The 25,227-nt window shown below is 39.3% G+C and overlaps 1 protein-coding gene across 5 annotated transcripts in view; it reads left to right on the forward strand.

Annotated features, from left to right (window-relative positions):
- Nucleotides 1-25,227, forward strand: part of Fancl (FA complementation group L) — a 65,895-nt gene that overhangs the window by 17,970 nt on the left and 22,698 nt on the right. For 2 of the 5 annotated variants that reach the window (XM_039092113.2, NM_001191684.1), the window contains 2 exons: nucleotides 11,415-11,511; nucleotides 16,623-16,691. In XM_039092113.2, coding sequence (XP_038948041.1) covers nucleotides 11,415-11,511; nucleotides 16,623-16,691 — 166 coding nt within the window. The other 3 variants (XM_039092114.2, XM_063273281.1, XM_006251597.5) reach the window with 3 other exon arrangements.

Below are 25,227 nucleotides of genomic sequence, written 5' to 3' on the forward strand. Positions count from 1 at the left end.
TCATAAATAAGGTTTGGAAAAATCATATTGTTTCCCTGAAGAAAATAATGAATAAAGAAATTTAAACTATGAGCTTTAATGACAATGTAATCTTTAAAATGTCCACACCAAGGATTGAATTTAGCAACTGAAAATGAGGGAAGTTACCAGGCCCTTTTTTCTCAGTGGTGTATGGATGAGGTTTTAACAAATTACATTTCCATTTACTGAATTTCTTTCATGTTTTTCTCTCCTTCGTCCTTCCTTTCTCTCCCTCCCTTCCTCCCTTCTCTGTTTCTCCTCCTCCTTCTCCCTCCCTTTCTCTTTCTGGTGATTTGAAACAGGGTCTCTCTCTATAACCGTGGCTGTCCAGGAATTACAGAGACCCACCTGTTTCTGCCTTCCAAATGCTGGGACTAAAGCTGTACACCACCAGAGCCAGCCTTCTTAAAGTTTCTTCTAACAGGCCAACTCGGAAACAAGGGTGTTCTGGCTAAGCTGGTGGAAGCTTAGGACCAATTATAAAGACAGATTCAATGAAACCTGCCCACAGGGACGCAAGGTCCTGGGTCCTAAATTTGTGGCTGTTGTGTAGCTGGAAAAGGCAAAGTGCAAAGAACTTACCACTATACTTGGTTAAATGTTCTCTGAATATAAATATAATTATGAAATAAAAATACTCTCTTTTATAAACTTATGCCATAACCTGAGAGCACGTGTGTGCGTGCGAACACACACACACACACACACACACACACACACACACACACACACACACACATACAGTGTCCCAAATGATTTTCATGTAAATCTATTTTTAGCTGCAATCACAGTGCGTTACACTTATTACTATTAGAAGGCAGATTCTGGTGCTTTGCCATGTGTCCAGCTTCTCTCTGTGTTCCTTACAAATCTGTACTTAGAACAGATTTCCCTCTTATCTACAGCTCATCTTTTTCCTGTTTTCAGCACTGGATTTGAGTGGAGCATAAGTCCTTTGCTGTACTTCTTTATAGAGATGGGCCAGCCATTATTTCAAACATGTAGGTTAGATTTCTTATTAACTGCTTCTTAACTTCATTGTCTTCCTGGCTAACAGTGACAGCATGTAGATCTGTACCTACAAGCCTTGACATTTATACATTGGTCTCTTGCCGAAAATTACAACTTCACACCCAACTGTTACTAAAAGCATGGCTGCAAGTAATAGTGTTTCAGAATAGCTGTACTGTTGACGTGTATGTAATAGAATTAAGGTTTCCAAATTGGATTTTAGAGCCGAGAACCATTATTTTGGAGTCACTGATTGCATTAAGGCATCTTAAGTGGGGCTACCCTCTGAGATGCACAAAGTCATGTTGGGTGCCTTCCACTTCACGGCATAATATTTTTGAGAAATAAGGAAAGGTAGTTTTTCTTTCCCTATATTTAAAGTTTTGCTCTCTGGATTATCTGCTCTTTCAATTAACCAATACGATCAATTGTGAATTGATTGGTTAAACTCCTTTAGCAATGGCTAGGAGAAGCTTAAGTGTCCGTTTTTGGTCCATTTTAGAGTCATTTTAAACTAATTCGTTTCTGTCACGGGTAATGTTACTTTAGCTTTTGTTTTCCCACTTCTGTTTTTCTAATGAGCACACATTCTGTATGAGTACCATTAGAAATAAGTGTGTCGAGCTGTGTGTCATCTCTGCAGCCTCTCGTTGTTGCATCGCCCTGCGCTGCATGAAAACTGGCAGGTGTTTGGATAAGTCCAGCTGTCCTTGTCCTTGACCTCTGTAGTACTCTCGAGAATTCACTAAGTTTTCCTTCTAAAAACTCCTTACCATCGATGTACATTTTCCCTTTTCTTTTAATTAAGTGTAGTTTAACAGGGATTCAATTCTTTCTTTTCCTTTCTTCCCTTCCTTCCTTCTTTCTTTATTTATTAATTTTTTCTTTCCTCTCCTGTCCTCTTTCTCCTTTGCTCCAAAGGACTGACAATAATGTTGTAGCTTTAACTCACCCCCTGTTAACCCTCAAAACCACGTAGGAAACAGTTTAACCAGAGTTATTCTCTAATGACCAGGCTTTTCTAACAATGTCTATTATGTGAGCTAGAATACATCTTGATTCTTTATGAGTATTTTTTTCTAGTCAGATGACTCGATAGGTAAGTCTACTTAATTTCGAGCAACCCTTACCTCTAATTTCTCTCTCCTCCCTCTTTCTTAGATAGGGCAGTTTATTGTTTGTTAGCCACAGTCAAGGATAAGTAGTTACCAGTTACCAAGTGTGCTTAGTCCTCTGTGTGCCTGATATCAGCACATTGGTCCACATTCCTGTAGGATTTCTTAAGTTGCATCCTCACTCTCACACGCTGCTTTGTAACTGAAATTACCCGCTTAGTCTCTCAAAACCTCATGTTTCATGAAACCAGTACAAAAGCTACAAAAGGATGCAACTCTCTTTCCTTGAGTGTCCACAGGGTAAGCCTAACCCTAAACTAACCCCCACCTAGAGACTAATTTATGAAATAAGTGAAGTTATAATTTTACTGATTTCTGTTTCCTACTCACAGACTCCTACCTTTATGGCCCCAGTGGTCACATACTCCTAGAAATCTCCATTCCTCCTCCTGTGCAGCTCTATGTTTTCTCATTTCCTTTAGAGCCTTTGTTTCTCTGCTGGACTTAATGATTCATAAAAAGCAAACTGCAGGACTTTATATTTAGTTCTGTTGCATTTCCTCATTGTCTTGAACTCCGTATTTGCTGCCTTCTGCCTCCTCCCCCCTTTCCTTTCCTCCTGCTCTTCTTCCTCCTCATTTTCTTCTTCCTTAAAACATCGTTAATATTTTTTCAAAGGAAACCAGGAAGTGGCTTAATTTGGAGACAGCACAGTCAGTGCTCCTTGGTCAGTGCTTCCTGGAGTCTGATCTTCAGTATTTGCTTACGTTAGCTGCAGCACGGTGTGCATTGGTCTTTTGTCCCGGGTTGGAAGGTGTGATCACTCGGGTTGGAGACTTGGGGTAGTACTCCCTCACCTCCCACAGGATTTCTTCTGCTAGGCAGATAGAATGGGAGCAGATTTTGATAGGGGTTGATTGAATTCAAAGGAGGTTGTTTCCATGAGTTGATTGGCCTGATTGCTTCCCATTTTTCTTTGAAGCAAGAGCCAAATGTATTCCCTGGCATCCCCCTCACCTCATTGGTAGATTTAAACTCTCAATTTTTTCTATCTACAAGACCAGTTTTCATCTCAATTACATACCTCCCCCCCATTTTGTAAAATCAATCCATTTCTTGTTTGCTTTGCTTTTAAGATCCACTTCATGTGGATCATGTGGATCTTCATTGAGATCTTAGGGGAATCCACTTAGACTTCATCTCATGCCAGCTCAAAATTCTAGCTAATCTCTTCTTACTCTTATGAGTTCCTGGATATTCTTTGTCTTTCAGTAGCTTCTCCCACTATTTTTACCATTTGCTTGAGGGTTTATCAGAGGGTAAGCTGGAAGACTGTTAGAGCGAGTTCTCTAGACATGCCTTTTCTGCATTCTGCCTCTTCAAGCCTATTACTTCTAATCCTCAGGAAGTCTACAGCTTAAATGGCTGTTAAGGATTTCGTTCTTGTTTTGCTTTGTTTGTGTTTGTTATTGTTGTTTCTTTGGCCACTTAATAGCTGCTCTTTTTCTGCGTCCTTTGTCTAGATTTTTTTTCCCCCTGTGCTTATGGCCTTTAAATCCTTGCTGTCTTTGCAATTCTTTGATACCCACCCCTTCCTCCCACTTTTATCCAGCTACTTTAATTAAGTAGTTCAGAAATGTTCTGGTCCATAGTGGTCCATTTTAACCAGAAATGGGTTTTACATATAGCTTTAAATGTGGTGTCCTGATGGAATTAGGACTACTGGATGTCCTTGGTGGTTAGTCATCAAATCTGACTTTGGATATCTTAGGGCTCTGTTTCCTGGTGGGAATATATGTGTCTTTTAAATACAATTAATCTTAACAACATGGTGAGGAAGAAGATCAAAGCAAATATTAAGATGCTGTCATAGCAGTTCCAGCTAAAGTCATGAAGATCATTTGGCCTTTGAGCCCTAGAGTCAGTCATTCTTAAGTACAAATGGTCAGGAAAGAGAAATCATTAAGTTCATTTTCAGATGTTTCCATGTTACCGTCTTAGTGTTGAGGACGTAGGCAGGGCTTGGCATTGGCAGAAATGCTTGTCTTGTTATTGTTGTTTAACTTTTTATTGGTTCTTTATGAATTTCACATCATGCACTTCGATTCCACTCATCTCCTACTCCCCTGGTACCTGCCCTCTATGTTTACAACCTCTCTCTCAACAGGGAAAAAGAAAAAAAAATTCTTGTAGTGGAAGCAATGATATGTCCCACAATATACTCTTGTCCATTCTTCTTTGCTTGTAAATGTTCATTGCAGTGTCTCATTGGTCTGATATGAGGCCTCTGGCTTCTGATACTCTATCAATACTGCATTCTCACTTGGTCTCCTCTCAATCATCCTATTTTGCCCTGTGTCATGGAGACCCTGAAGTTTTGGATCTGTAAGACTAGCCCCTTCTCGAACTCCAGCAGTTCTGAGATGGGTAGATGTAGGGATGGAGCAACTCAAAGCTCTGAATATTGCCTTGATAGGTTTCTGAGCTGGTCAACTGTTGCCAAACGCTTCCACACTCATGACCTTGGGCCGGCTCACTCACAACGAAGGCTAGCTCTACCCTGCTGCCCAGGTGAGGTCAGCGCTCACTCTCCCAAGTGTTGCAGCTGGTGAGAGACATGGCCAGTTCTACTTCTCTCATGACCCCGGGGTTCAGCTCTCCAACTTACCATAGGTGATGAAGCAGATGAAACAGAGGAGGAGGGCATCTCACACATGTCCTTGCCACCACACAGCAGATAAGAGACAGAGTCACGCCCCCTGCGCTCATGCACACCTGCAACCCCCATGTCCAGGGACACCTTTACTGTGCTGCTCAGGTGAGGTGCAGAACTTGCTCTTGCAAAGGATGCAGCAGTCAAGGGGCAGGGGCACCTCTCCTGCTCTCATAGCCCCAGGGCCAGCTGTCCTTCCTGCTATAGGTAGCAAGGGGAGTGAGGAGGGGGCACCTCTCCTTCACCCATGCTGCCTCACAGCAGACACGTTGTGGGGCCAACTCTCCCACACTCATACCCTCAGGGCAGGCTCACCTGAGCTGCCACCATCAGAATCAGTTCTACTGTGCCCTGATCAATGGTCTTAATATTTCTGCATTTAAGGCAGGTTTCCAAATGGATCTGACATGATTGAGGTGAATTCTATAATAAAATTGATTGAAGCATTGATGATAGGGAAGTGAGAGCTTTTAATCATTCACTTTTTTTTTTAAACCCAGCTATTGTGTATTGAACACGATTTAAAACAATGAAGGCACATAGGCAACTTAAATACCACACGGAACTTAGGATCTAGTGGAAGAGTCAGACTTCAGCGAGATGATTACAGCAGCATGCACACATTTATAACTGTGATAAGTACTCAGAGTGTAATTGTGGCATTTCATGACAGCCATAAGCAATGGAGGTATAAAGGAAATAGTACAATGTGTGAAGTCTTACATGGGATCGGTGTCTTAGGAGACTCATTGGAAGTGTTGACTTTTCCTTTGCATTGTCACATTGTTATGGGGTGGTAGAAAGGGACTAAATTTCCAACTTGTATGAGAGATGAAAGCTCAGAATAAGGGTGTGAATTCTTCTGTATATACCATTCATTAGGCAATAATTATGTATCTTTAGGCTAACTTTACTATAAAGAAGACTGTCTGTTCCTGTTGTGTGCTGCTTTCTATATTTAATTCTCAGGATAAATACAATGTGTATATGAATTTAGGTGAATTGGGGATTCTGCTGCTTGGAACTGTGCCACAAGACACCTTTGCTATGGAAGGTTTAATGAAGCTCCCTTAGGTCTTCACAGATAGGTACACACTGAGGCTGAAGCTAATCAAATCTATCTTACCATGAGTAAAACGTCTATTTACAAAACTACTCTATGATTAGAGAGACTTTAAATTCCGTTGCTTAGATTGTGAAAGATCACAATTTAGTTATAGGGACCAGGGTGAGCGACTTAGAGCATAGCCATTTCTGCTCATGAAGAACTTTGTAGGAGTAGAGATGCTGTGCGAATGGATTATGGGAAGGGTGGAGTGAGATTTTTGTCAGCATTTGTCCAGCACTGTTCAGTGAATTAAGAAAACCCACGAAATGTATTTTTGTAACTTAATTCTTAGGTGTCTTAGGTCTTCCAGGACATGATAAAGTTAGGCAAGGACTTGTAGACCCAAGGTCAATGCCTGAAGTGTGTTGGCCCATGTCAGACTTGCTACTCTCTGAGGCCTTCCCTTGGCAGCTGGCAGCAGTAGTTTAAATATCCTTTGTGCTGGTACACACAGTAATTTGTTTGTTTTAATGCATTTCATAAACTTAATGATTTTGACACTATGTTAAAATACCTGATTTTCCAAATATTTGAATACATAATCTTGTAGATTAGCAAGTGTGAAATCTTTGAAAGAGAAAGGTCGTTTTGAGGGTAATATACACCTTGCTTTGTTTTTAAATTAGATAGTTAACATTCCTGTGTTTTTATTTATTTTTTTAATTTTGTTTTTAAAATACCGTCTCATTCTATAGTTGAGGTCGTTCTTGCACTTGCTGTGTAAGCCAGGTAGCCTCACATGTGGAGGCATTCGACCTGCCTCGGCCTCCCAAGTGTCTAGATTATAAACGTGAACCTCCACATCAAGCTCTAGTGGACACTTGGATCCCACAGGATCAGGACAAGAATAAGTTGGAAAGGAAAACATATATTGAAAATAGGGCGGAACTTACCTTTTTCTTATTTACTGAGGTGACTTAGAGAATTCATTACTCACTTTAAATTTGATTGCTCCTGTTTCCATTTCTTTTTTTTTTTATTGGATACTTTTTATTTACATTTCAAATGTTATTTCCTTTCCTGGTTTCCTCATCCATAAGCCCCTATTCCATCTCCCTACCACTACTTCTATAAGGGTGTTCCCCCTGCCCATCCACTCCCCTTCTCGCCTCCCCTCCCCAACATTCCTCTACACTGGGGGGGGGTCCAGCCTTGGCAGGACCAAGGGCTCTCCTCCCATTGGTGCCCAATAAGGCCATCCTCTGCTACATATGCAGCTGGACCCATGGGTCTATCCATGTGTAGTCTTTGGGTAGTGCTTTAGTCCCTGGGAGCTCTGGTTGGTTGGTATTGTTGTTCTTATGGGGTTGCAAACCCCTTCAGCTCCTTCAATCCTTTCTCTAATTCCTCTAATGGGGACCCCATTCTCAGTTCAATGATTTGCTGCTAGCATTCACCTCTGTATTTGTCATGCTCTGGCTAAGCCTCTTAGGAGACAGCTATATCAGGCTCCTGTCAGCATGCACTTCTTGACTTCATCAATGTTGTCTAGATTTGGTGGCCGTGTGTATTTGGGCTGGATCCGCAGGTGGGGCAGGCTCTGAATGGCCACTCCTTCAGTCTCTGCTCCAAACTTTGTCTCCATATCTCCTCCTATGAATATTTTTGTTACCCCTTTTAAGAAGAACTGAAGCATCCACACCTTGATTGTCCATCTTCTTGAGTTTCATGTGGTCTGTGGATTGAATCTTGGGTAATTCAAGCTTTTGGGCTCATATCCGCTTATCAGTGAGTACATACCACGTGTGTTTCTTTGTGATTGGGTTACCTTACTCAGCTCAGTTTCCCTAAAAAGATTCTCAACAGAAACTCCTTCTGTTGATGGTGGCGCAAGCTCTGGGTCATTCTGGGTGGTACACTGGCTCACGAAGATCTATGATCCCTGACCGAGAGTTGATAGGTTTCTCTTAACTTCAGTGACTCATTAAAATGTTCAGAATTGGAGTGTTTGGACTGTCTTTATGGTGTTGGGTATCCTAGATTTGAAAGCACCAAATATTTTGCTCTTTAGATACTTGGGTCATGTATCCTGTATTACTTAGAACCATCGCAATATCTGGTCATCTTGTCACAGTAGACTGGAAAGTATTGAAGTTTGGAAGAAATGTATAGTCACCATTTGTCGGATAACATATTTATTTTAATAATCACATGTCCCCATGTAATTCATAGATTAAACAGTTCTTAGAGATGTGAGCTGATGCTTTGTTCTCTCCCGACAGCATATGATTTATCATTTGGAGTGAGTACAGTTCTGAAGCTCGGCCTTTGCATTTATCTTCGTAAAGAGCTGGCTCGCACTAAATCTGTGCTATGGAATCACCAATACGTGCTGTTAGGCTTCGTAGTTACGCCTGTAATCCTGGAAGCTGGTTAATTGTGGTATTTTTATAATTCCTAATTCATTTAAAAAATCATAGCTTTGGGAGAAATGGAAATACATATTTATTTATACAATTTGATCCTAATAATTAGAGCACAGCTAATACTTCTTATTAAAGCTGAAAGGAAACACATTATATGTTCTAGCTTGGTTTCCATTGCTGGGACAAAATACCATAGCCAAAAGTAACTTGGTAAGAACAGGTTTATTTCAGCTTACAACTCTTAGTCTGTTGGGTAGGGAAGTCAGGGCAGGAATTCAGGAATTGAAGGCAGGAACTGAAGCAGAGAGCACAGAAGAACACTGCTTACTGGCGTGTCATCCTGATTTCCTATATAGATCAGGTCCACAGTGGTTCTCAACCTTCCTAATGCCTTTTTGTGTTCCTCATGTTGTGGCCTCCAGCTATAAAACTGTTTATCTTGCTACTTCATAACTGTAATTTTGCTACTGTTATGAATCTTAATACACTATCTGTGATTTTTGATAGTCTTAGGTGACCCCTGTGAAAGGGGTCTGGATGCACAGGTCAATAAATGTAATCAGGCCTACAGTGGGCTGGAATATACCATCCCCATCAGTCATTAATCAAATAAATTCTGCCTATGGGTTAACTGGTAGAGGTCCCTTTTCAATTGAAGTTCACTCTTCCCAGATGACACTTGTGTCAAGTTGACAAAGGAAAAGAAAAAAAAAATTCTAACCAAGAGCTCATATGAAACAACAAGGATTTGAGGCTAGACTACAGTATTTCGACTGCTGGGTCAGAGACTGCCAAAAATGGAGGCTAATGGGATATTTTGGCTAAGGGGTTGACTCGATTAAAAAGGCAGGGCTATTGATTACACAGGAGACAGCATGGATTGATGCGATGAAGAGAAATGAAGTGACAAGCGTCATCAGGGAGGGAGTTTTGAGTAGTTAGGAATTACGTAACTAGTACTGAACAGTAAGAATGGAATCATCGTCAGAGGTTTGAAGAAGAATGTACCTACATCCTCTCAGCCTGTGTTCTGGCTGCCCATGGATGTTAGTACTACGTCACTGCATCTAAATGGTTAAGGAAAAAAGCTAAACAATCGAAGTGCAGTATTTCAAGAGATACAGAACACATTAGGTTTAATATGTTTTAAATCCCATTCATGTACACTTAGTTTAATACGTAGCTCTTGACTCTTACATTAGCAATTATAGATTTCGTTTATTAATCTTTACTCTCGACCTTTCTGTGCTTCTCACGGTTTGTCATCTCTCTTTTTTTTTTTCCTTTTCTTTTTTTTTTTTTTTTTAATTTCAGGTATTAAGTAAGTTGACATGAGTTTCAGTAGTTATCATTCTTTTTAAGTTGTTGTCTTACTTGATTCTAAATGCTATGATTATTTCACTGAGAAGTTAATAACAGAACAGTTGTAAGTTTTCTGCATGTGTTATTATTTATAATTTAGTTTAAAAATATATCTTCCATTTCAATCTCTTGTGTTAAAAAGAAATGCCCATATTTTTGGCCACTTACAGTCACACCCTGTCTTACAGATTTGTTTTTCTTTTGCTGGGTGGGAGCCCACCCACTTTCATCTGTTTTAGTCGGTGCTTTTAAAGCTGTGTCTTCATAAAAGTTAGAGCTTTCAGTTTAATCAGTGCTAATTCTTGGTATTTTTGAAACCAGAGTTTCATACTTTAGAAATCCCCTCATTTTTTATATAATACTGTCGCTTATAAATAAAGGGAAAACAAATACATGCATATGCTTCTTTTCATTTTGGACCTGAAGAAATTTTCCGTCCGGTGCATGCATGTTTGAACGCATGATAAAGGTGATGGGGACAGATGTTTTCAGTTTTTGGATGTGGGAAGGTCAATAGGTCTTTAAGGTACCAGTTGGGGAAAAAACTAACGAGCTATGTAAACAAACATGATTTGTACCATAGTTTTGCATTCATTTGTTTTCTAAGACCCTGGACATTTTTCTGACTAGAAAGATCTTGTAATCTGCATAGTTTTGTCTCAGACCCTAATCCATTGTCAACACATGCGCTCAGATGCCTGTCTGTTTTTCATTAGTGATTCACAGCTTTGTTGTCCAATGCTTTCTTTAATTGAACCATGTTTCCTTTGTTCCTGGTCTGTAACCACATGGATTAAAGTGATGTTAAGAAAAAGTCACCTGTGTTTGGAGGCTAATGTTTCTTCTGAACCCTGAGTTCTTCATCCGTCTGGGTGATGAGTTGCACAGTGTTCTCCATCCACTTTTTATCTTTACAAGAGAAGGGTACTGTAAAACTGTCAAGAACCATCCACATGCCTATGGACTAGTAGACATGCTGATAACTTTGGGCTACTTTGGCAGTAGCTTATGGTACTCAAGGGACTGTATTTTTACAGAATGACGTATTTCAAAGGATATTGTAGAGAATTCATGCATTTAGAGCAATTCAATGCCAAAACAATTGAGTTTGAGCTATGTGTTTAAAATATTAGTCATCTTGAATACATGCCTAGGTTAAGTGTCAGAAGCTATATTTTGTGCAAAGGGGAAATTTATTGCTAAGAAACCAGTGCATACCTGTGCTTATACAGCACTTTCCATAGGATTAATTTGAGTGTGTGAACGAATATCAGCCAAATTGTTGTACAGTAACATTACTGATAACAAAGGAGAAGTTCATTGAGAGGAAAAACAAATAAAAGAAGTATAAAAATACCGTACTGTATGAAAGTACAGAAATGGATCAAAGAACCTGACAGGAAGTTTAATGTGTACATAAGTAGAGGCTGACAGAAACATGCTGTGTGTGCCAAAGGTTCCAGTGATGGAAAAGCGAAACATAGTGCTCACTGACCACAGCATGAGCCTTGACACACATTGTAAATAATCCCGAGATCTATGGCTGCATTAAGCACTAGGCTGGTGTATTAACTGCAGTAAATCTATAGCAGGAGGAGAAGCTGGCATGCAGAAATTTCTGATTAATTTTCTCCATGTAGTAGCAGGAACGGTCCCGTCTCCCCACCTCAGAGCCCACCTCCGTGTGGTCATTTTTTATCCTCTTCTCCTCCTCACAGACTCGCATGTGTGGATACGTCCTTCACCACCATCAAGTTAAAAGCAGATGACGCTTCCGGTAGAAAGCACCTAATCACTGTCAAGTTGAAGGCAAAGGTGCGTGCCTTGTTCTCGTGGTCAGAAAATATTTTAAGAGATGAACTCTGGATATTTTCACTGTTTCGAAGTGCTAGCTATTTTTAAATGACATGGGTGATTTTAAAAATTAATTTTAGAGAGTCTCAAGGAATTGATTCATCCAGTTTCCAAAAGCCTAGTTATAATTTCTTGTCACTGATTTATTCAAAATTTCATAGAACTGTAGACCTTCTTATCAAGCAATGTTAAGAGTCAGCAGCTCCAAATACTATGATGTTCCTTTGTAATAGCCCATGTAGAAAAGATGTTTGCACAGTCTAAGTAGAGTTCTGGGAGCATCTTTTGCTTCTACTTTTGGCTGAGTTTTTTTTCAGTTTTTAATCTCTTTCCTCACCCTACCCTCTAACACACACACACACACGCACACGCACACGCACACGCACACAGAATACACATGCATGGTCACAGTTCATTATTCATTTAGGGTGTATATATTTTAAGGATTTAGAAAGGTTAGATCGATTTATAAGCTTCTATATGCTGGTGATCTATAACTGCTCACAAAACATTTATTTTATATTTTTATTTCATCTTTATTCTTTAGTTCTAGATTCAGAATTTTAAGAAATGAATAAGGGAGCTCAACATATTAATCATCCCCTAGTGAGGACCGAGGAATCCCTGAGATGTAAAGGACACCAGGACATCCAGATTTGTATTGTTTCTGGGAGTCATCAATCACTTCTATCTCAGAAGATTCTAGTGATGAAAAGATCAATTGTGTTTGTCCTTTTTAAGAATGTGTCTGGCATTTAGGGTTTTCAAAAGAGAAAATAAATAAACAAATAAAGCTGCAGTGGGCGTCACAGGGAAGTTGCGTCTCAGTGACTCCGAGAGACAGCTTCAGTTCCCAGTCTGCTGCCCACAGGGACTATTTAGGTCTGACGCCAGCAATTCAGTTGGACATGAGTCTAATTAGGGTTTAGAGTGAGTTAGAGGTTTGTTTCATTAAAATAAAGAGTTTTATTTTCTTTTTAAGTTTTAAAAAGCATGCTTTAAAAGGAAAATAGAAGAAATCAGTTTTGATCCTTGTAAAACATCACGCTTGGCCAGCACCAGTGGCTCTGTCTCTTATTCGAGTGACTGTGCTTGGGATCCATACACTGGTGAACGCCGCCTCACCAGTGGGAAGGGCAGAGCGTGGGATTTTCAGTGCTTCTGTCCACAGCGTTAAAGCCTTGTGCTTACCAAGCACACAGAGCTTTGTGTCCACAATGACTTTAAGTATGTTTTGAAGACTCAGTTTATTTTATTTTTTATCAATTTTAAGTATTGTTCAGTAAAATGTAGCAAAAGATTTTTTTCTAAGTAAAACATTTACTTCATTAATTTGTGATAGGGCAAATAATATCAGCATGTTCCATTATTTCTTCTACTGTTTTAAAAATACAGCTTTGTAATGCAGAGGAGATATTTCTCTAAAAATATTGTCCTGTTTCTGTTTTATATCTAGTTTTACAACACATATAATAGGCAAACACTGGCAGAGAAGAGACAAAGGGGATGAGATGGGGTATTGTATTTGAGAAAGAAATGAGGATCTTAATCTTATTTTTGGTGGGACTTATTAGATTTGTTGATTTAATTTAGATTTATAGATAGGCCACGTTTGTCTTCCGTATGTGGTCTCTGTCTCCCCACGCCAGCCCCTCTTCCCCACCGAGTAGTTGGGCCTAGGCATATCTGTTAAGAAACATTAATCCCTAAGATTATAGAAATAATATCTTAATCCAAGCTATGATTTTTATTTTTTTTCAAAACAAATCTTTAATTGAGGTTTTTTTGTATGTACATAAACCTTTGTTTCTTGACTTGACAACATTAAAGGAGTATATTTTTGTTTTGATTTTTATTCTCGAACATATTCTCTCACAATTCAACTCTAAACCGAACTGAGCACAGTACTGATTTGCAGCATACAACTCTTGTTAAAAATAATTGATCCTGAAACAAACAAACAAGTAAATAAATAAGCAAACAAACAAGCGAATAAATAAATTGATCCTGTGTGATGAACACAGCTCCTGGTGTGTGTTGGAGACCCAGCACATGCGGCTGCGGTCTGCGTGGTCACTCGGGGCAGCGGTCCTGCTTCGGTTAGAGCCGACTCGGACTCAGACGGCAGAGTCTAAGAAGCATTACAACAAAATGTGTACTTCATGCCGTATAACCCCTTGACAGTTTAGCACCTGGCTTTCACAGAACAATTACACTGAGAAATTATTAAAACTTCCACTTGAAAAGAATTTTTTTTTCCAAGTCAGAACCTCACTATACAGTCCTGGTTGGCCTGGAAAGTTGCTGTGTAGACCAGACTAGCCTTTAGCCTGTGAGGATCACGGTTCCAACTTCTGGATACTATGATTACACATGTGTGGCATCCTGCTCCGTTCCTATACACAGAGCACATATTGTCAATTAGATTCCCGAAATAAATGTTTTTAGGATGGGACAGTTGACTGCTGCTTGACTCAAGGCCGTGGATTCCATGCCCAGAGCCATCAAAACAAAGACAAATAACAAAATAGTTCTTATACCTAATGCAAGTTGGTACTACATACACCCAGAAAACTTAAAGGCCATGCAGACTTTGTAACATGGGTTAGGGAGATTGTATTTAGTCCTACACTCTAATTTCGCTACTACAGTCCAGAGTCATTTTGAAAATGAATTCTGACACAGTGATCCCAGCACGTGAGAAGGTGAAGAAAAAGGATTGCTCCTAATTTCAAGATAACCAGTGTATGCAGGGGCTTGAGCTGAGGGGTTGTCTGCTGTACAGAGTGAGACCCTATTGCAAAAGCTAAAAAAAAAGGACATAAGATAAACACCTATGATGTAACCTTATATTTTAATAATTCATAATAAACCCCTGTCCATATAGAATTGGTTTTTAATTCTCTTCATTTATATGAAGTTTATTTGAACAAATTAGCATTTCATGTAAGTAATAGTATTGTGTATAGTATATGCTTGTTTGTTAAACTTACAGTGAATATTTAGTAAAACTACTACAAATCAGTTTATTTAATTCATTCAATGCCCATATGCGTTTATACCGTTATACATATATTACCCAGGTGTCATCTTCTTATAGATGATCCGGTGGCCACATTTGTACACACAGGGTGATCATGTATTGAGTTTTCTTCTTTTGTCACTGTTGGGTGTGACTCTCGCCTTGTCATTGTACGTGTGGTATTTACTGTACTGAGTCTTACTTAAGAGTAGGCTGTCCTTTATTTTACACTACCACACTGATAACTCTTTAAGTTAGAACAAAGACTGGAAGACTCTTAGGTGATGGGTAACAACCTGGAGTGAATCAAATGTTCTGTTTCTGATGCAGGAAGGTTTGGAAGCCACATATAATCATCCATCCATCCGTCCGTCCGTCCGTCCATCTATCGACCCACCTACCCACCCACACACCTACTCACCCACCCACCTACCCACCCACCCACCTACCCACCTACCTAATCATTTTTCTTGTGTGTGTGCGTGTGTGTATGTGTGTGTGTTTGTGTACACACATGTACGTACGTGCTTGTGTGCGTGTGTGCTCACTGTGGTGGTACACACGCTGAAGGACAAGTTTGGGAATCCGCTCTCTCCTTCCACCACGTGGGTTCTCTGGATTGAACTCACAATGTCAGGACTGAGGCAAGCCCTTTTGTCTGCTGAGCATCTAGCCACCCACATTTTTTTAAAGATCTGTGATAGTTTAGAGGAAATAGATGTTTATAACACCTTAAGGTTCTGCCTTTCTCATTTCTTAACCTGATTTTTTTTTTCATTTTCTTCCTTCAGAATTAAGGATTATAATTTTTTTTCAGGATTTCTATTAATTTTTTAGGGCCTTGTATTAATTTTGTTACTAGCTTTATATCAGCAGATAGAATTAATTGCTGTCCATTAACATGTAGTTTCATTTTAGTCACTCTTATCTTGATAGCAAAACATTATTTCTTTGGAAAGCATAGGCTTAAAATGTAATAATTCAAAAAACATGTTAAAGCTATGTCTTCTCTTCCTTTTCCTTCTCCTTCCCTTCCTCCTGTGACTTTTACCCAAAAAAGTAATGAAAAATGAGAGACTGACAAGGTGAGAGCTGGGCCTTAAACAACCTGTCGTAGGGAACTTTGCAAAACTCATTTTCTTTCAAGGAATTTAGTTTTAATGGCAAGTAATGAGTATTTTAATTATAAATGACTTTGAAGATTCTAGAATTGCATTTTAATTGATCTTGAAATATAGTTCTCTAATAAGAAATTTAAATTAAAAAAATCTTTGTATCTTTAGTAACTTAGAAATCTGATTTGTTCTTATGACTACCATTTCTTTTTTATATAACTAAGTAATTAATTTTCTAATAGTTTTACCAATCTTAAATTTTTTTTTTTTGCTTAAAACTGTTTTATTTTTCCTCAGTGAAGCAGAAGGCATTCATTATTTCTTTTTTCTTTTTCTTTGTTGTTGTGTCTTATGGTTTGTGTTTTTTTTCTTGATATGCATAGTTGCTTTCATATAAAGTCACACTTAAATTAATAATTACGTATAGCGATGGGTGTGTGCATCTTGATTATCTTAACATACACCACTTATTCAGTTAGTGGCTTATGCTAATTAAATGTAATTTATGACCAGAGTAATTAAATAACAGTTGGTTTAATCTCTGTTTAAAGAAAAACTGAAGCTCAGCTTTTGGTCCCTCAGATCGTTCAATAGCATGGGTGCCGACTCAGGTCAATGCTGCCTACCTACCCCGTGCCGTTTAGAACCCACACAGCATTGAACCTTGTACCTCCTAAGCATGGGGTGGCTGCCAGTTGGCTCCTAGTAGTGCAGTTACAGTGTATATGTGTGCATATATATATATGTGTGTGTGTGTGTGTGTGTGTGTGTGTGTGTGTTACGTGTATGTGTATATATACAATCTCATTAGATATTTCATTAGTATGCATGTTGAGGGTATAATGCTTTGTCTAATGTGTCTAGTTTTCCTGAAGTGCCTTGTGTCAGCTTGTCACACAGACACAGGAATGACCTACTTTCATGCCTTGTCACAGTACCCTGTAGAGCCACCAGATTGCCTTGTGGACTTTCCTATTCCATTTTCTGTTTCCTGGACACCACAGGTAAATAATTAAGTTTATTTTAAATAATTACAAAGTATATTCTTTTTAGTCAAATGATTGTTTTAGGGTCTAAAATTAATTGTTTGTTTTAAAGCCGTAATATATAAAACTTCCTTTTTAATAATTGATATTTTTCTGAAAATTAACATCTGCTTTTCTCTCTCTAAATGCAGGCCTAAACATGCACACATATATTATCAACATTACTTAGGCAAGAATGAAGAAGCTCTACTTCTTTACATCGTTTATTTAAATCTTACAACATTCCTTAGAAAGCAGTGGATATAAATAGAATGTGTGTGTGGTTGTGAATATTGCTAAAATTGATGACCTAATATGTAACTTCTCTAAGAGATGAATGCAGCATAAACCCCACTGTTTGTCCTCTGTCCTTTGTGTCCTGGCTTGCTCTATTTAGGCTACTCAGTCTCCTAGTATGTTGATAGAGGTCAGTGTCGTGCTAGAAACTGATGTTCTATATGTAGAAAGTGATATTAGTAGTGAAATATCCTTAAAAGTCAGAGGAGGAAAGTGTTTCAGTTCAAAGCTCTCCCCACGATGCTGCCCTCCTTTGCACTAGGTCAATATTAGTAGTTGACAGTACCCAGGAGAAGACATGGCTGTTTATAGATTGGGACAAGGAAACAAATTCATAGTTACACTTCACAGGGCTTCTCAGAGTTCAAGCCATACTTGTTTTTGTTCTGAATTTAAAAAAAAAATATATATATATATGTATAGGGGGGATCAAAGTACAGTTCTGTGAAGTTCTTCCTTCTGTCTTTATGTGGACTTGAATGCAGGTTTTCCTCTGGTCATAAATTAGTTTGAAAATGCTTAAGAGTGTTTAGGTTTGTGAGGGTTCACATAATTAACCTGACATTTTAAGTCGTATTTATTTTCCTCATTTTCTTCTTAAAAAAAAAAAAAAACCAAAACTCCCCCATTGGAAATTAATAAGACATAGCAAATAAAGGAAAGTGTCCGTAGTTTTCTTTTAGTGCCAGCTGCAGCTTATCAATTTATCAAAATTTTATAAATTCTACCAATTTATAAAAATACTGGTGGCTAAGCAATGGTGGCAGAGGCCTTTACTTTCAACATTAGGGAAGCAGAGGCAGGGGGATTTCTGTGAGTTCCAGGCCTGCCTCGTCTGCAGAGCAAATTCCAGGACAGCCAGGACTACACAGAGAAACCCTGTCTGGAAAGATGAAACCAGCTATTTCTTTGCCTATAAACTGTAGGTTTTTCTTTTAAAATGTCTTCTTGACTCTGGAAGCCTCATCACTCAATGAAGCAGCTTCCTTGGGATCCCGAGAAAATAGAGTCTGGATTGTGTTACTGTTTCCTTTTTAATATTTATCCTAGTGATGAGTTTCTTAGTTTCCCTTTTATGTGAGTACTGTGACAGTTTCCACAAAGGCCATGAAGCCTATGTGTGACATCACAATGATTTTGTGACTAGATGTGGTGTGCCTGTTTACCGTGAGCTTGGAGCCTTGGCCCTGTGAGCATGGGCTTAATGTAATAATGTCCGTTAGAACTTTAAATACAGCTCTCAGGAATTGCTTTCGTAATTATCCATGGAAACAGGATTAACTAGTAGTAACTGGGATGTATCAAAGTTGTAGCAAAGTAAGACTCCTTCTGACTCACACTTGGCAAATACTATTTGTCACATTCGCTTGAGATCCTCCTCCCTTCCTGTTAGAATAGAAGCAGGGTTCCCTTTCCTGGGCCTCTTTTCTTTTTGGTGTCTTTAGGTTTCTAACCAGGAGTCTCTTTCCCTTAAGCCCAAAGTGTGCTGTGCATGTATATGCTATGACGTATTTCCAACGGAAGGGATTTTACGTCAGCATTATGTAGTTGATTTTTTCCATACTTGTCTATGTTTGTCAATTTGCTCTGAAAATGCTATAGATTTTTATGTTCATCAAGCAGTTAATTCATTCACTGCCCTACTTGTAAAGTTATCCACAACTTCTTACTGTCAGTCTGCAGCAGACACGTGTGTAGTTCCTAGTGTATGTCTGAGGCTTTCTGTATAAGGATTCCTATAACTGTTGTGTGGAAGATGCCTCTGAGGTCACTGAATACTGCCTGCTTGCCTTCCCAAATTGCTTCTGCCCTTGCATCCAGGCACACACAATAATTATTACACCCCCATATTTTACGTTGATAATAGTATGCCAACAATTGATCGTCTCTGCTGCGCTCACGATCTTTGCCTGTGTGAAGTATTTTTAACATGATATGCACTCATCATATTGCTTTGATAGCAATGCTTTCCTGGTTTCATGGGATATGAACGTCTTTTTATCACCCCAGTTTAACTGTTACATATTTTCTCAAACTTGGCTTGTCAAAGAAAATCTTTGTCTTTCGTTCATATTCAAGTATTATACAACAATCTAAAATTACTCTTGTCTACATTATATATGTGCATGCAGTTTGACCATATTTGTATAAGTTTGAGGTAATTTCTGTTTTTTTTAATGCAATACATGGAATTAAAATTAGAAAGTTTAAAAATTATTTCCTTTTACCTATGTCATAAAGCTTTTGGTGATAGAAATATGAACTCTTTTCAACATTAGAGCATTGGCAGTGCCAACTTATATCTGCAGAGTCAGATATAAGATGAGGCAACATTTCATTAGGGGCAGTTGTGCTCCTACAGAACTAGGTTTTTCCCTATCTTTCCCTTCCTTCCTTCCCTCCTCCCTCCCTCCCTCCCTTCCTTCCTCCCTTCCTTCCTTCCTTCCTTCCCTCCTCCCTCCCTCCCTTCCTTCCTTCCCTCCTTCCTTCCTTCCTCCCTTCCTTTCTTCCTTCCTTTCTCCCTTCCTTACTTCCTTCCTTCCTTCCTCCCTCCCTCCCTCCCTCCCTCCTTCCTTCCTTTCTTTATAGTTTGTAAACAGTTGTGATGTGTAAGCCACACGAATGATCTACTGTAGTCTAGTAGTAAAGCTGCATTTAAAACAGTTTATAGATTCCACATAACTGATTTACAAAGTCTTTGTCTGCCTCTGTATATTTCTCCTCTGGCTTCAGTGCTCATGGACTTTGAACTTGGAAGATCTTTATTTTCCTTTCTTTTTGTAACATAACAGGCACGGCTTTGTGGCATCCATATTAGAAACGGGTGATTTTCCTTATGGTCCCCGTCTTCCTGCTGAGTTGATAATGTTTTGATGTATTTTTCCTTTGCTCTGATGAGAGGTCTGCCGCTGCTGCTCTGACGTGCTCATTTGGATGAGTAATTATAACGTGCACAGTGTCAGGCCGAAGATGGCAGGGTTTTGTGCGGCATGACAAGCCTCGTAGCAGTGCAGGTGTCTCACAGCATGATGAGCAGCAGCCAGTGTACTCTGGCGCAGAGGAGACATTTCCTGTGGTAAGAAATCGGCAGCAAGGGCAAGGGCTGCGTGTGCTGCTGTGGCGTGTGCCAGGGAGACGCAGACATGGTTCTCAGACCAGGGGCTGGGTCTTCACACTTGCCCTCCTTACTCAGGAAATCCTGCGTGCAGATTTCAGGATGGGGTGCGAGACCTCCTCCTCATGTCATGTGAGCCACGGAGCATTTACCTTTAAGGTTTTACACACAGGCCATACATGGCAATATCATCTCCTGGTAGATTGACAGGAGCTAAGGTCAGACATTTAGGACAAACTGACTTTGATTTTGCCCAGGTCACAGACTGTTTTCTACCTGAGACTGTCCTGAACTGCAGGTCTCGGGGAGTGTCCTTGCCAGAGCCAGTTGGAATATTTGATCAGATGCGAAAAGCAGTGTCCTGTATATTTCCCACCATGGAGAGCTTGATCCTCCTGGGGCAGTGCCATGGGGGACGAAGACTGAGACTGGGGACACAGCCTCTGACAGGCGCTCTTCTGATGACTCCTCAGTCATCAGTATAATTAAAGAGTCCTGTTGCCCAGCAGGGAAGGAGGTCTTTCCTCAAAGCTGCAGACCCACTGCCCTTTAAGCTTAACCGTGGTTGTTGTTTTTCTTTTTTTTAAGCTAGGCCACACTGTATAGCTTTGGAATTCATTGTGTAGCTCCAACAGTCCTGAAACTTAAGACAAGCTTTCTGCCTCTGCTTTCCGAACATGGCTTGTCAGTCAGTGGTGAGCTGCTGTATAGTTTCAGGTAGGTCTCCTGCCTGCCTTTCACTTTGGTTCATACTTTCTCAAACTTTCCGTCTTCACAGATGTTCAGGAAAATAGACTTAGTTAAGAAACTCAGCTTCCTTGAGGCTCACAGAGCTCAGCTCAGCTCTGCTCTGGAAACCTCTGGCGGTCTGTACCGTTAGGCTTTATTATTATCCCTCTGTCAGTTTGGTCAGAAAACTCACAAAACTACATATTCCTTTACTCCTAAATTCATAAGTTATACATACTTTTGCTTTTGTAGCAGTATTATGTTTTGTTATTGGTGGTATTGCAAATAAAAAACTCATTTTTTAAATTCTGTGATGGGATAGAAAAGTCCAGTGAAGGAGTCATGGGCTCTGTTGGACTCAGTTGCCTGGGAGCTGCCTTTCTTTCTTTCTTTGTTTTGTTTTCAGTAGCATCTATTTTAAAAACCAGGCCATAAATGGAAAAAAGGGAATGCAAAGAAGCAAAATTAGAAGATTATAGTCCCCTCGTACATCTTTATGGACAGTGTGGAACTATTCCTTACTGTTTCCAAAATATCAGTAATAAAAATGTGCATTTATTTACATGATTCTGAGGATCATGGGAGTTTCCTTCATAATCGGGTGGGCATATGTCTGTGAAGTGAAGACTGTTCACAGCAGTCACCCGATGCCTATTTGTTTCCTTTGGTGCTGACAGCCGTGGCTTTTCTTCTTGATCCACGGTGTTCTGCATCTTTTTTTTTTTAATTTTTCCCTTAGTATGTAAAGATTTGTTTGTAAATAAAGTCTCTGTCATTGCATTTTATCATAGTATGGATAAACCATTACTTTAATTTTCTATCAAAATAGAACCTAAAAACTTGAACTAGTTTGAATTAAGATACAAGGTACACAGTTTCATATATTTTCTTTCTGGTTAAGATAAAGCAGCATGTCTACCCTTCTTCCCGTGTATTTTCTTTCTGGTTAAGATAAAGAAGCATGTCTACCCTTCTTTCCCCCTGTTTCTCTCTCTAGTAGATACAAGGTACACAGTTTCATATATTTTCCTTCTGGTTAAGATAAAGAAGCATGTCTACCCTTCTTTCCCCCTGTTTCTCTCTTCAGTGTCAACCACTTTGAACTATTAGCAGGTACTTCTCATATTTATGTTACTGGTTTTCCTGTCACCAAAATGAATACCTGAGATGGTCAATTAAAGAAGATAGAGGTTTGTTTAGACTTAAGTTTTGGAAGTAAGAGTCTGTGCTCCAGAAGGATCCATTACTTTAGGTGGCCAGTATGGAGGCGTCTCATTCTAGTGGGAATGTATGGTTTAGGGAAAGGGAAGAACGATCTTGCCCCTGCTGACGTAGTGGCATCAGTGGCCTGAGACCTCTTATCAGCTCCACTGTCTAGAATGTCTAGCTGCTTCCTACCACCATTCTGGGAACATCATTAAAGCCTTTAATGCATAGACCTTTGAAGGAACATCTGGGATTCAAACTGTGACAGTACTGTAATTCATGACATTACATGTTCAATATATTTGTTCATTTAGGCACCATCTATAATTTTATACTGTGGAGAGAGAGTTAGGTGGGTTTTGTTTACTTGTTCTTTGTTTTTGTCTGTTTTAACCTGCCTGACTGTCCCCCCAAACAAATCTAATATCTTGATCTTCACCAAATAATTGTAACAAAGTTTGATATCAATTATTCAGTGTTTATATCATGAATATCTGTGCTATGCAGAGATAAGCAATGAGTTGTTGGATGTAGTTATTTTTCCTTTGCCACCTTAGTTTTTGTTTTTCCCATAGTTAATGTTTATCTAACCTCATTTAACAGTATCCTCAAGAGACATGTCTATCTGTTTATAGATAGATATAAAGAGAGAAGATGACTTAAGAGGATAAATGGATGGATACCTTTGATTTTCAAGTAGTTTAATTTTAGGGAAAAGAGAATTTTAATTACTATTGATTTCCAAACTTATCAAAGTTCATTTCAGTTTAGTAGGAAAATTCGGGTCTATGCATGTGGAATACTTCTTGCAATAATAAAAGTCTTCTGTTCATGGAGATCACAGAGACTCCTGTAATGCAATAAGCTGTTTACCAAATGCCTTCCTACCACATCTGAAGTGATATTCCTGCTCTTGTTATTATCGGACTCTAGTATTGATCTTCATAGTAGCCTTCATAATTTAAACATAGTCAAAAAGGATGGATCAAATCCTGTCTGAGCATACCATTTGGGTCATAGACTGCATATGAGAAAAATCGAGATTATGAACAAAATTTCTTTCGGATTGTAAAGTATAACGCAACTGTAAGAAGTTTGTGCATAGTGAGCTCTTACCGTAGAGCGCAGAGAAAGAGGTGTTGTTGTACATCACACACCTACCTAGTGATAGCGTATACGTTGGGTTACATTTGCATTAAGGATCTCAAGGTTTAAGAATTGTAGGTTTTCCCATAAAGAGAAATGGGTGAGTAACAGGAAATGCTTCAATCTCAGCAAGGTGTAGAGATATGAAAATGACTAAGTATGGATTGTGCCTTGAACATGGACAGGAGCCAAATGGCCTTCCTTTTTGTTGGCTAATATAGTGCTATTATTTAAACTAATATCCCATGGTTAGCCTAAATTGAAAAAATAGTCATATATATAGCACATGCCCCAAGTAAAAGGAAAAGTGCATCAGATTCCAAATGGCTTCTTATGTTAGGATTTATGTTTTAAAATGCTTTTGGATAAGAAGAAATTATTTTAGCTAATATCAGTGAAGCATGTATATAATTTAATTTAATAACATCCTCTATCATATTTTGTTTTGATCAAAGATCCTTCCTAGTAAGTTCATATACTATATCTATTTGCAGTTACATAAATAGTTTTCTAGTGGGCATACAAAATAGTGATTTCATAATGGTATTTTCCTCCGTGTGTGACCATTATACATTACTTACATTTGGTGACCCCACGCACACCTGCTTTCTCTCCAGTCTTTCCCTTGACCAGGGACGACATTGGAATGGTGGGTTTTAGCACTTGTGCATGGGAGAATTTGCATATTTTAAAACATTCTTCCTGGACCAGCATAGCATCCTTGTCATCAAACCTGGTGAGCTGACCTAAGTTCAGTCTCCAGGACTCAGGGAAAGAAGAGAACTGACTTGCATATATTCTCTGTTCCCCCCAGTGCATGGTAGCATTTGTGCACACACTGTGGTTTCTTTGAAAGCACCCTAACACATCTTCAGTTTGAAGATAAAATCTAGCAGGTTGGAAGCAGAATGGTGATCAGTTATGAAATGTGTGAGAGGCACTAGAACTTTCTGCCAAGAAATTCCTTCCTGTATGCTTGAGTGTGTGTGTGTGTGTGTGTGTGTGTGTGTGTGTGTGAGAGAGAGAGAGAGAGAGAGAGAGAGAGAGACAGACAGACAGAGAGAGGGAGAGAGAGACAGAGAGAGAGACAGAGACAGAGAGAGACAGACAGACAGAGAGAGAGACAGAGAGAGACAGAGACAGAGACAGAGACAGAGACAGTATTAAAAGCCAAAGTAGCTCAGTAGTCAGGTGGAGAGGAAAGCAGAGATGAGGAGATGGGAAGAAGGGATAGGACACTGTAGTTTTAAAGGACAGGACACTGTAGTTTTAAAGGACAGGACACTGTAGTTTTAAAGGACAGGACTCTGTAGTTTTAAAGGACAGGGCACTGTATTTTTAATGGACAGGACACTGTAGTTTTAAAGGACAGGACACTGTAGTTTTAAGGGACAGGACACTGTAGTTTTAAAGGACAGGACACTGTAGTTTTAAGGGACAGGACACTGTAGTTTTAAAGGACAGGACACTGTAGTTTTAAAGGAGAGGACACTGCATTTTTAAAGTGCTGTCAGTGTGGTGAGTTTCCTGTCTCTAGCCATATGTGTGAGATTATTTCTCACTTTCATTTTTTGTTTTCTGTTTGCTATGCTTGAGAAGAGGGTCTGTATAGCTAGCTTTTCTTTGTCAGGGTACTGACTCTACACTGTATAACAGGAAACTCTACTGGCCCCTGGAAGTAGTTCCATTGGTAATGCTCACTGCACAAGCCTGAGGAGCTGTTTGGATTTCCGGCACCATGTAAATTTTATGCATCGTGGCACTTGTCCATGACTCTAATGCTATGCGGCAGTGACAAGCAGATCCTTAGATCTTGTGCATCGGCCAGTCTGGCTGAATCTGGGAGCTCCAAGTCCAGAGGAAGACTTTGTCTCAAAAAAAAAAAAAAAAGTTAGACGCTAATAAGAAGATTCCTGGTAATGATCTCATGGCCACCTGTACATATATGCATACACTACACGTATAACACACATACAGACAGACTGGCTTACTTTTTTCACTAATTGATTCGATGATTTTTTG

This window comes from Rattus norvegicus, chromosome 14 (assembly GCF_036323735.1).
Source record: "Rattus norvegicus strain BN/NHsdMcwi chromosome 14, GRCr8, whole genome shotgun sequence".
In the NCBI taxonomy this organism is placed as follows: Eukaryota; Metazoa; Chordata; class Mammalia; order Rodentia; family Muridae; genus Rattus; species Rattus norvegicus.